Source organism: Citrus sinensis, chromosome 9 (genome assembly GCF_022201045.2).
Source record: "Citrus sinensis cultivar Valencia sweet orange chromosome 9, DVS_A1.0, whole genome shotgun sequence".
Lineage (NCBI taxonomy): Eukaryota > Viridiplantae > Streptophyta > Magnoliopsida > Sapindales > Rutaceae > Citrus > Citrus sinensis.
Genome location: NC_068564.1, coordinates 24,764,093 through 24,776,980, shown reverse-complemented (window position 1 = coordinate 24,776,980; position 12,888 = coordinate 24,764,093). Strand labels below are relative to the sequence as shown.

The following is a 12,888-nucleotide window of genomic DNA, read 5'->3' as shown; positions in this document are numbered from 1 at the left end:
TTAGAAACTTATTAGTTTACTCCACACCACACTCCACAGGTCACGTCAAGCTCTATCCCTCCTGACTTTTTCAACTTTACACCTGCACTTTACTGATTTGTTTTACCCAAATTTTGGCAACAAAGCATATGGGATCAAACTGCTTTCTTGTATGAGCATGATACGGCAAATGGAAGGCTTAAAAATCTTAATTATCTATTCTTTCCTGTTTTGTAACATTCGAACCGCCAGTACACGGGACGCCATTAGTCTTGGGCAATCCATCAGAGAGGGTGAGACAGTAGTTTCAGCTAGTGAAAGCTTTGAACTAGGATTTTTCAGTCCAGGGAAATCGAAGAGTCGGTACCTGGGAATATGGTTCAAGAAAATAGCAACTGGGACAGTTACATGGGTTGCCAACAGAGATGCTCCACTTTCCGATCGTTCGGGAGTTCTAAGTATGAGTCGCCGAGGGAACGGAACGGCACTTGTCCTTCTCAACAGCACAAATGACATCGTTTGGTCGTCCAATATTGTGTCGAGAGCTGCGCAGAATCCAGTCGCAGTGCTTTTGGAATCAGGAAATCTTGTTGTAAAAGAGAAAGATGGAAATGATAATGACGACCCAGATCACTTTTTGTGGCAGAGCTTTGATTACCCTTCCCATACCTTGTTAGCAGGTATGAAACTTGGAGTAAACTTGGTTACTGGCCTGAACCGGTTGATGTCGTCCTGGAAGAGTGCAGACGACCCTGCTCGAAGCGAATACACATATGGGATTGATCCAAGCGGTGTTCCACAAGCAATGCTTAAAAAGGGGTCTACTATAAGATACAGAGCAGGTTCGTGGAACGGTCTCCATTGGACCGGGATGCCTCAGTTGCAACCAAATCCTGTATACACATTTGAGTTTGTGTCAAACGAGAATGAGGTTTTTTATAGGTTCAAGCTTATTAATAGCTCAGTCCCTACTATGATGGTGATTAACACGATAGGTGATGTACAGCGGTTCACATGGATGGAACATACAAAGAAATGGGGGTTGTTCGCGCGGTTCTCTGGAACTATACTGGATCAGTGTGACAATTATGCACTTTGTGGTCCATATGCTAGTTGTAACATCCATTCTGACTCTCCTGATTGTGAGTGTTTGGAAGGGTTTGAGCCCAAATCTCCAGGAGATTGGTATATGTTAGATAAGTCCGGCGGGTGTGGTCGAAAGACTCCATTGAATTGCAAGCATGGGGATGGCTTTCTGAAGCTCAAAACAGTTAAAGTGCCTGATACACGTTACGCTCAGGTTGATAAGAACATCATCCTTTTGGAATGCAAGGAATTATGTTCCAGGAATTGTTCTTGTACAGCATATGCTAATTCGGATGTGAGAGGAGGAGGAAGTGGATGCTTGCTCTGGTTTCATGATCTGATTGACATTAAAGTACTTCCAGAGATTGGGCAAGACATTTATGTACGGATGGCTGCTTCAGAACTAGGTATGCTTTCTTTCCTTCCTGTTCCTTCTGCTCCAGGTAACAGCTCTGTATGTTTTATGTCGGGTATGTTTTATGTCGCTGTGCACTCGTTTTCTTTTCTTTACAGACACGGGTATTTAGTTGAATTTACTGAGCTTGAACTCAAGATGATTTCCAGGTAAAATTGAGAGGAGAAAACAACAAAGGAAGGCGAAGCAAGTGACGATCATTATCACATCTATACTGTTAGCCACAGGAGTAATTTTATTGGGAGCAATCGTCTATATTTGGAAAAAGAAGCACAGAAATTATGGTAAATCAGCTCGCAAAACACCATGTTGATTGTATGAGCATCAGAGACGGGAAAGTTTAGCACCAAATTAGAAATAAGTGCATAGCAATGCAAGAGCATTCTTAACCGTGAAGAGATTCAGTTCTTAACAGCTAGTCAATTTTCTACTATTTCAGGGAAGACTGATGATAGACAGGAATTGTATTCGAATGAAAAAGGCAGCAGCAAAGAAGAAATGGAATTACCAATATTTGATTGGAAGACCATAGTTGATGCTACTGATAACTTCTCAGAGGAAAACAAGTTAGGAGAGGGTGGTTTTGGACCAGTTTACAAGGTAACATTATATTATGTGAATTGTGATTAGGCTGTACCATTTTCATATATTAAGAAGCGCACTTCTAAGATCTATGATCTCTAGGGAATGTTGATAGAGGGGCAAGAAATTGCAGTTAAAAGACTTTCAAAAAGTTCCGGACAAGGAGTGGAGGAGTTCAAAAATGAAGCCCTTTTGATTGCTAAACTTCAGCACCGAAATCTTGTGAAGCTTCTTGGTTGTTGCACTCAAAGAGATGAAAGGGTGTTAGTTTATGAATACCTGCCAAACAAAAGCTTGGACTACTTTATTTTTGGTTCGATTTCGATATACCCTAATTTGAAAATTCTTTCTAGTTATAAATTAATTGTTTTCATCTTCGTTGTTTAGCAGTTAAGGACAGTTGATCCTGACTAACTTTGATGTCAAATTTTCAGATACTACGAGAAGTAAAGTTCTGGATTGGCAAAATAGATGCCACATTATTGGGGGAATTGCTCGTGGGCTTCTTTATCTTCATCATGACTCAAGGCTGAGGATTATACATAGAGATCTGAAAGCTAGTAATGTTTTATTAGATAATGAGATGAACCCTAAGATTTCAGACTTTGGCATGGCTAGGGCATTTGGGTTAGATCAAACTGAGGCAAACACTAATAGAGTTGTTGGAACATAGTGAGTGAGCTTGCACATTTGTTTTGTATTCTTTTGTATCATCTGTAAGCTCACCAATCTTTTTGCACTGTTAACTCTTGCAGCGGCTATATGTCTCCCGAGTATGCAATAGATGGATTATTTTCAGTGAAATCCGATGTCTTCAGCTTTGGTGTTTTGGTACTAGAGATAGTGAGTGGGAAGAGAAACAGGGGATTTTACCATGCTGATCACCGCCATAACCTTCTTGGACATGTAAGCCTGTGCGCTGAGGAGTAACAAATACAGTTACAACTAATGGTTCTGTATTGTAATCGAGAGAAATTCTGTTTAGCTCTATGATGACTGAGAATCTAAGATGTTTAATCATTGCATTTTCGTTTCTTTTTTGTTCTGTTTCAGGCTTGGCAACTGTGGATACAGGACAGACCAGCGGAACTAATTGACAAGTCACTATACGACTCTTGTTCTTTATCTGAAGCTATACGATGCATTCAGGTTGGTCTGTTATGTGTGCAGCAAATACCAGAAGACAGGCCAAACATGTTATCTGTGGTTCTAATGTTGAGTGGTGAAAGGTCACTGCCTCAACCCAAGCAGCCTGGATTCTTCACCGAAAGGAATCTACCAGAGTCAGAGTCCTCGTCGAGCAAGCAAAATTTATCGTCAACCAATGAAATCTCTTTCTCAATGTTAGAAGCTCGATAACAAGGACCAGTTTTATAAATCCATGGGGGTTTCCTGTACAACCCGAGCAATAGATAATGCTGAAGCTAGTCTACAAACAATTCGTTTAAAATTCCAGGTGCATAAAATTCTGCACTAGACTAGCACAAATATAATTGATCAGCCTCTAGTAGGAATGTTAAAGATGTTCATGACTTATTTTCAGTATCTTGATAACTTGCACCCTAATTTCTTTTTCTTTTTTTCTTTTTTTTCGAAAATATATAAGATACCCAAAATTAATCATTGTATCAATCATTAATGGTATCTTCTTTATTAGTCTTTTTCTTTACAAGTCTACTGTGCAATAAAATTTGTAGCAAACCAAGTCAAATTCACACATGCGTCTAAGTTGTCTCCTTAACAAAGACTCACGACCTGTGAAGTTATATGGGAAGCCAGTTCATCGATTGATTATGACTAGTTGCGGCTATCAATTCGTAAATTATAACAACTCATGAATTTAAATGTCTCCGTGATCTTCCTTTATGGCAACTTGGATCAACTTTTAAGAACCAAGAAATTATTTTCCAATCAGGCGGCAGCTTAGCTGTATATAATGTAGAACTTCATGTTCCAGAGCTTAGCAGTTCAACAAATAATTGAGCATATGGGCCAAAGAAATGATATATTAAATGTTTTAGGATTCATTTTAGTGATTTTGCTCTAGAAATTATTTCAGACTATTCAAAGTCCATGCTCTGTCAAACAATTTAGCACGTACTCTATGGCATCTACTTGAGTTGAGTAGACAGTATATATTTGAACATTTTATTTTCCACTTAGCAAGTACTATGAATTGCCTTTGGAGGTTCTGAACTGCATATATGTAGCATTAAATATATTTTGAACTTTCTTTAATAGAAGAGCTAGCAAAATGAGGATAATACACATGAAAGAATGAGTTAAAAGTTTTGTACAGAAACACAACCCAAAACTGTATCCGAGCTGATGATACTTCTGCAAATCTGAAGCTTTTGTGGGGGAAAGAAAAATGTTTAAGAAAAAACTTTTGTAACCAACAACCAAGATTGAAATTATCATCCATGACAGAGGGATTTGTACTCAATGTACCCCCAATCTATTAATTATTTATCTGTATGTTCAACATTCTAGCTTCATTCACAATTATCTTAAGCAACAGAATGAGCATACTAAATGTCGGTAGATTGAACTCTGAAGGCCTCTATTTGACAGAGTGCACTTGGAGGCAACTAAGTAGCAGGTAGAATCGGCAAAATAAGAAAAAAAATATTAGTTGCTGTCGCTCTCATAGTAATAGTAATAGCAATAGTAATTTCAGCATACTTTGCTTTAGTAAAATAGTAATATTAATTTTTTAAAGGAAAAAGAAAAAAGAGGGTGTGGGCACAGATAATTTGAAACTGGGTCTAGAGCAAGACATTCAGAAATCTGCTAATAATTTTGCCTGTATAGAGGAGTCGATAGACTTCATGAGAATTTCGAATTTCGATGCAGTGAATGGGGTAGCTGACAAGCCCTACATTTTCTAAGGATATTGGCGACATGCCATCTTATTACAAAATGAGTTAGTGACATATCATCCGGTCTTAAAGACTCAAGACAACTAGGCGGCTAACTATACTGAGAGAGTTTGAAACGGGTGTGCCATCCATTAAAAGTGAAAAATGGATAGTAAGTCGTCTTACCTTTCAAGCGTATAAAGGATGCGCCATTTTCATTTAGCGAAAAATTACAACAAAGCGTCCACAATTATGGAACATATCATGTGACTCGTGTTACCATCATTTTTCAGAGGGAACAATTGTATTTCATTGTGGATTAGCTCTCATTAAATGATAATTTTTTAAAATACCTTTCAAATTATTATAAATTTCAATTTACCTCAAAGTTTGTTATGAAGACAAAATATTTCATCAACTTACGTCTATTTTTTCCTTATCTTTTGAATAAAAATGGAGTAAAGGGAGGTTTAAAATGTTTGTGAGTATTTTGAAAATTGTTCTTTTATGAAGATTAAATTCAATACTAGATGTCGTTATAATGTACATTCTTAAAACTTAAGAAAAAATTAACTCTTAAAGAGAGAAAACTTCGATAACGACAAAGATAAACCCAAAGAGAATAATTTAAAATATTATTAATGAAAAATTTAAAGGTGCTACAACAAATTATGAATAACAAGTCTATTTATATTAGAGGCTAAATAACAAGTCTATAATTACAAATATAACTCAAATAAGCTTAGGTCCTATTTGGGATTAAAGGTAGACAGTTGTAACTTAAAAATTATAATACTAAAATGTATAGTAAACACTAGCTATTATAATTTGGAAAATTTATTGATATGATTTTTCACTTGTACGATGAAAAATCTATTACATCTTTAATAACATTGTCAAAATTATTATTTAAAAAATTTATTTATTACGTATTATTAATTTTTTTTTCATACTTATAATTTATCTACAGCAGTTGTAACTTAAAAATTAAAGTACCTTAACATCAAACATGCCCTTAATGAAATTAGAGATAATAAAATATTAAATATTAAATTAACTCAAAATCTAGAATTCCTAATTTATTAAACAAAAAGAATCATGTATATGGATTTCATTTTAGCATTTCATAATCAAATAGTTAAGATTGATTGGCGAATATTTAAAAAAAAAAATTGTTGTTGCTAATTTTGTATTTATTTATCATATAATTATTTTATAATTTATCAAATTACGATTGTTTATGTAAAATATTTAGAAACAATATTTAAATAGTATTATTTGTTATGTGGTCAACATTGTGTTAATGAGTTTAATTATTTCCATACCCCTTATGTAGTAGTATTTTAAATAAATGTAAGATATTGTCTAGATACACGAGTTTGAACTGGAAAATGTAAATTTTTTGTGTGGATTGTTGTTCAATTTGTAGCACTTAATCCTCCGAAGTTTTTGTTTATTACCTCCAATTTATATATGATATGCTATGTATTCACCAATAAATTTTAAGGGAAATTTTGGGATATCAAAGACAAATAAAAATTATTGACTTGGCAGCTAAACTGAAAACTTGGGGAGTAGAAAAAAAAATAAATTAGCATCAAAAGTTGAAGACGAAAAGGAAAATAAATACAGGAGCAGTTTGTCAAAAACAATTTCTCACATTCGACTATTCGAGTGTCATGGTTTTATCAAACCAAAAGATGTGTCAGGCAACTTAATCCATGAATAAATCAAGAACCCATCTTTATATCTACATGCTGATGATGATATCTTATTTATCACACGCTATTGGTTTTTATTTTACAATTATATTTTTTTTGTTTTCTATGGTAACTATTACTTAAAAGTCATGACACATCTTAATATTAATTAAGGCTCAATTAACGAACTTACTATCTCGTTGAAGCTGACAACACATAAGTTTTAGCATCAACTGTTGATGTGTTCGTATATGTCAAGATTGTTTCTGCTACATTATATCTACGTTACCTAGTAAGAGAGAATTATTTAGACCTATAAGAAGGATAATTTATATACAAAAATACTATTACAGAGTAGATATGGTGAACCTTTTTTTTGTTTTTCTTTTTTTGACAAGGACGGTGTTATGATAATAAATTTAAATAATTGGAAGAGCATAGAAGCAACGAGACACCAAGAGTTAAAATAATTTTGATAACTAAGATGATTTCTACCTTTTAGTATTATAAGATTAAATTTTTCATAAGTGCGTGCTAACAAAAGGGGGCCATACTCTTCGTTTTCCAATCAGCGTGTCTCAGAATCGATGTGGGATTCCGAGGTGCAATATGGTGCCGCTATCAGAAGGAAGATAAAGTTGAATTCAGCGAAACACATTTGATTATGAACATTGTGTCACCAAAATTCTATGAGCAGACTTTTGCCGATTCAACTTCCCTCGATAGGAAGCAGTCTTCACATGTGTGTTGATGAGTCTTGACTTTTCTTCCAAGTTTTTCTATTTGCTTGTCGTTAAAACTTTTCACTTCTGAAAGATATTAGAGTTTCTAAAGTTATTTAATCGGTTAACAATGTGATTGGTTAACAAAATATCACATACATTATCCAAGTAACATCTGACTCTCCCTTATCTTTTTTAGCTAGATTAAGACAATCGTATATTAAATCGATAATTAATACCCCAAATGATGGCGCCGATGATCAATCTTTGGAGTTGAGTCCCCGCAGAAGAAGGAAAGTGGAAGGAAGATTAAATTAAAGCACCGTATTGACTCAGAAACTTAGGTTAATAGACAGCTTGAGGCAGGTGAATTCCGGTTCATTTGAGCAACCTATGTCTCCTGACTTTTCAACGTTATTATTATAATAATTATTATTATTATTATTTTGTGTTAATAGAATGAAGAAGTCTATAATTACATGCACTGAGTGCTATCATCCTAATTATGGAAAAAGGAATATGAGAAAGTACTGTTAGTAGAAAGCATGATCAAGCAGATGGAAGGCGCCAAGATGTTGATTATCTACTGTTTTCTGTTTTATACCATAAGAACCACCAGCACACAAGACACCCTTCGTCTTGGCCAATCCATCAGAGATGGTGAGACATTAGTTTCAGCTAATGAAAGCTTTGAACTAGGATTTTTTAGTCCTGGGAAGTCAAAGAGTCGGTACCTTGGAATATGGTACAAGAAAATAGCAAATGGGACCGTTACATGGGTTGCCAACAGAAATGCTCCACTTCCGGATCGCTCTGGAGTCTTGAGTATCAGTAGCCAAGGGAATGGAACCCTCATCCTTCAAAATAGCACAAATGGCATTGTTTGGTCATCCAATGCATCGAGAACTGCACAAAATCCAGTCGCAGTGCTTTTGGAATCAGGAAATCTTGTTGTAAAAAGTGGAAATGATAATGACTCAGATAACTTTCTGTGGCAGAGCTTTGATTATCCAACCCACGTCTTACTACCAGGTATGAAACTTGGAGTAAACTTGGTCACTGGTCTGAACAGGTTCATATCGTCCTGGAAGAGTGCAGACGACCCTGCTCAAGACGATTACATGTATGAGATAGATCCCCGTGGTGTTCCACAAGCGATGCTTTTGAAGGGATCTACTATAAGATATAGACCAGGGTCGTGGAACGGTCTGCATTGGACCGGGATGCCTCAGCTGCAACCAAATCCTGTATACACGTTTGAGTATGTGTCGAATGAGAAAGAGGTATTTTACAGGTTTACCCTCATTAAAAGTTCAGTACCTTCAATGATGGTGGTTAGTCCATTGGGTGAATCACAACGGTACACATGGATGGAACAAACACAGAAATGGGCACCCTTCCTGTCGTTCTCTGGATTGATCGATCAGTGTGACAATTACGCACTATGCGGTACATATGCTATTTGTAAAATGAATTCTAACTCTGCTGAATGTGAATGCTTGGAAGGGTTTGAACCCAAATCACCAAGGGATTGGAAGCTGTTGGATAAGACTGATGGGTGTGTTCGAAGGACTAAACTAGATTGCGAGCGTGGAGATGGCTTTCTGAAGCGTGAATCAGTTAAATTGCCCGATACTCGTTTCTCTAGGGTTGATAAGAACATCAGCCTCTTCGAATGCAAGGAATTGTGTTCAAAGAATTGTTCTTGTACAGCATACGCTAATGCAGATGTCCGAGGAGGAGGAAGTGGGTGCCTGCTCTGGTTTCACGAACTCACTGACATGAAAATACTTTCAGAAGGTGGGCAAGACCTTTACATACGGATGGCCACTTCAGAACTAGGTATCCTTTCTTTCCCTTCTTTTCCTTCTAGTAACATTATTCTATTAAGTGAATACCTAGCCTATGTTATGTGAAAGTAGACTTTCTTTTTATTGTCCAAGGTAATTTCACTGCTGTTACTGCATAAATTTGGAATTTCTGATGTATCATGTTTAAGGCAATTATTAAGTCCAACTGTGAGACTTTAGTTGAATTTATTCTGCACCAACCCAAGAATGTATTTGTTGGAAACTCTATTGCAATTTTCCAGATAATTTTGAGAGAAGAAATCCCAAGAAGAAAAAGAAGGTCGTGCCCATAATCACATCTGTACTGTTAGCCACAGGAGTAATTTTAATAGGAGCGTTCGTGTATGCGCGGAAAAAGAAACGCAGAGATCAAGGTAAATCAGCTCACAAAACACTTCGTTCATTTCATAAAGTATCAGAGATGAGAATCTCTTGCACGAAATTAAGCATTTGTGCACAGCAATGCTAGAACATACCTCTTTAATTGGTAAGAATATCAATGGCTAATAGCAAGTCAATTTCCTACCTTTCCAGGAAACAATGATGGTAGAACTGAATTGGGTTACAACGACAGAGGCAACAGAAAAGAAGAAATGGAATTACCAATATTTGATTGGAAGAGCATAGCTAATGCTACTGACAATTTCTCAGAGGAAAACAAGCTAGGAGAGGGTGGTTTTGGACCAGTTTACAAGGTAACGTAACAACATGCAACTAAACTGTACCACTTTAATGCAGCAACAAGCTACTTCTGAGACTGGTGATTTCTAGGGAATGTTGATAGATGGGCAAGAAATTGCAGTTAAAAGACTTTCAAAAAGTTCCGGACAAGGAGTGGAGGAATTCAAAAATGAAGTCCTTTTGATTGCTAAACTTCAGCACCGAAATCTTGTGAAGCTTCTTGGTTGCTGCATGAAAAGAGATGAAAGGATGTTAATCTATGAATACCTGCCCAACAAAAGCCTGGCCGACTTTATTTTTGGTTTAATATTCTCTACATTAAAATTTTTTTCTGGTCCATTTTTCTTCTTCTCTCTGGAGAACTTAGCCATAGCTTATCGAAACTAACTTGGATGTTAATGTTTCAGATGGTACAAGAAGAAAACTTCTGGATTGGAGCAAACGATGCCAAATCATTGGGGGAATTGCTCGTGGTCTTCTTTATCTCCATCAAGACTCCAGGCTGAGGATTATACACAGAGATCTGAAAGCCAGTAATGTTCTATTAGATAATGAGATGAACCCTAAGATTTCCGACTTTGGTATGGCTAGGGCATTTGGGGTAGATCAAACTGAGGCAAACACTAATAGAGTTGTTGGAACATAGTAAGTGAGATAGCTTTTGTTTCATGCTTCACTTTATATAATCTGTGAACTGACCAATATTTTTGCACTGTAAATTTTTCAGTGGGTATATGCCTCCTGAGTATGCAATAGATGGGCTATTCTCGGTGAAATCTGATGTCTTCAGCTTTGGTGTTTTGGTACTGGAGTTAGTGTATGGTACGAGAAACAGAGGATTTCACCATGTAGATCACCACCACAACCTTCTCGGACACGTAAGGCTATAGACTGGGAAGCTGAGAGAAGCTCTGCGATTACTCTGTTGTTTAGTTATGCCATTTTTCTCGATCTGTTTCAGGCTTGGCGACTGTGGACAGAAGATAGACCGGTGGAACTAATCGATAAATCGCTTGAAGACACATATTCTCTATCTGAAGCATTACGATGCATTCAGGTTGGTCTGTTATGCGTGCAGCAACGACCAGAAGACAGGCCAAACATGGCATCTGTGGTTCTGATGTTGAGTGGCGAAAGGTCACTGCCTCAACCGAAGCAGCCTGGATTTTTCACAGAGAGGAATCTACCAGAATCAGAGTCCTCATCAAGTAACCAAACCTTTCATTCGAGCAATCAAATCACCGTCTCATTAATAGAGGGTCGATAAGAAGCACTAGTTTACACCAATCAAACTGGTTTCCTATAAATTCCAAGCAGGAGATAATCCTCAAGCTGGTCCAGACGCAAATGGTTTACAAATCGCAAGTGCTTAAAACTGTTCTCACTGTCTCTGTAAATTATGCACCTGACTAATTAGTGCAAGGACTATTGATTGGCCTCCTCTAGGAAGATTCAAGATACTCGCGTATTATTTTCAGTATCTTGATCAATTGCACTAAACGTGTCTTAACTTGTGAAAATGTGTATGATCTTTAGAATTAATTATCATATTTACCACGGATGCTGCCTTCTTTATTACTCTTTCCCCGTACAAGTCTGCAATGCAATTTTTTATCCTTACTCGCTTGTTTGAACCATGCTCTTAATCTTTTGCAGTTATTATTATGGATTTTATTCATGGATTAAATTGCCTGACACATCTTCCTCCTGGTTTAGTTACTTAAAAGATGTGTCAGGCAACAATGGAAGCATCACGTAGCCTCGTATTTATCTCATTGCTCATTTCTTGCATTCGAAGCAATCATGATACTGCTAAAGGTAGATACCCAATTGCGACTCATTCAATGAACTTACCATTTCACTGAAGCAGACAACACGTAAGCTTTGACGATCAACAATTGTTTCTCAGCAAACTGAAATTCCTGGCATTTAGAGCCACTTGTGGCCTTTGATTTTTGAGAAATTTTGAATTTGCTTCCAATGCTTTCATTTTTGTCGAAAGTTATAATGCCATATTATATTGATGGGTCGATAGGTGTCAAGATTGTTCCATTTGTTATGTGATTCATGATGAACTGTAAATGCTTTTGAAACTGATCTGTTTTTATAATCTTTAGCTGTTTTCATTATATGATGAATTTTAACTACAAAACTATGAGTGTGTTATGATAGAATTGAATAATTAGAAAAGCGTAAAAGCAACGGAATACAGGAAGTTAAAATAAATTATTTATTTAATCGATAAAATAAGAAACGGGATTTTAAAAGGTTATTGGAGGGTCCCAATTGTCTAACTCAATAATAATAATAATAATAATAAAAGAACAAATCAATTTAAAACTACTAATTATATTATTAGCTGGAAATCCGAGTTCACTAATAAATATTTATCATATCTAAATATTTGGAAGGAAACTCCCACTACTATTGAAGAGATATAGACTATATTTAAAAATTTAGATAGTTAGTAGTTAGAAATCCTTGCTCACTAATACTAGGGAGATATTTATTACATGTAAATATTTGGAAAGAAAATCCCACTAATACTAGGGAGATATCAACTATATTCATATATTTTGATGAAAAATAAGTTCTTGGTAGGACTTGAACTCATACCCTCAATGTTGAGGGGATGAATTCTACCATTGGGTGAAATGCTTAATAGTAGTTAATTAGATTTGAATGAAACAACTTTGAATTTTAAAATACATTTCAAAATAGTGGAGCTATTAGCACCCTTAAAATACCTTGTGAAACCCTTCCTTTATATTTACCTTTTTAGTCATAATTGAATGTACATAAAAGAAACAACAATCATAAAAAAAAGATTTGATAACTCGCCAAAAAAAATCAACAACTTTGCTCACTTCAATACTTAGTTCCTAATTATTAAAAAATCTCACGAATTTTGGAGCATAAGATGAATTTGGCAACTTGAACAACTAACTCCTTGGCAACCTAAATATGTATGGACAGATCCAGCTTAGACCTAGAAGGAGTTTCAGCTTCTTT

At 35.9% G+C, this 12,888-nt stretch overlaps 1 protein-coding gene across 1 annotated transcript; it reads left to right on the top strand.

Annotated features, from left to right (window-relative positions):
- Window positions 1-42: 42 nt before the first annotated feature.
- On the top strand, window positions 43-11,496 carry LOC102626881 (uncharacterized). Its single transcript, XM_052434110.1, has 14 exons — window positions 43-1,472; window positions 1,630-1,764; window positions 1,920-2,080; window positions 2,165-2,375; window positions 2,497-2,734; window positions 2,818-2,968; window positions 3,116-3,418; window positions 7,849-9,187; window positions 9,438-9,569; window positions 9,730-9,890; window positions 9,967-10,177; window positions 10,284-10,521; window positions 10,604-10,754; window positions 10,838-11,496. The coding sequence occupies exons 1-14, from the start codon at window positions 152-154 to the stop codon at window positions 11,141-11,143; spliced, it is 5,058 nt and encodes a 1,685-aa protein (XP_052290070.1). The 5' UTR covers window positions 43-151; the 3' UTR covers window positions 11,144-11,496.
- Window positions 11,497-12,888: the final 1,392 nt, after the last annotated feature.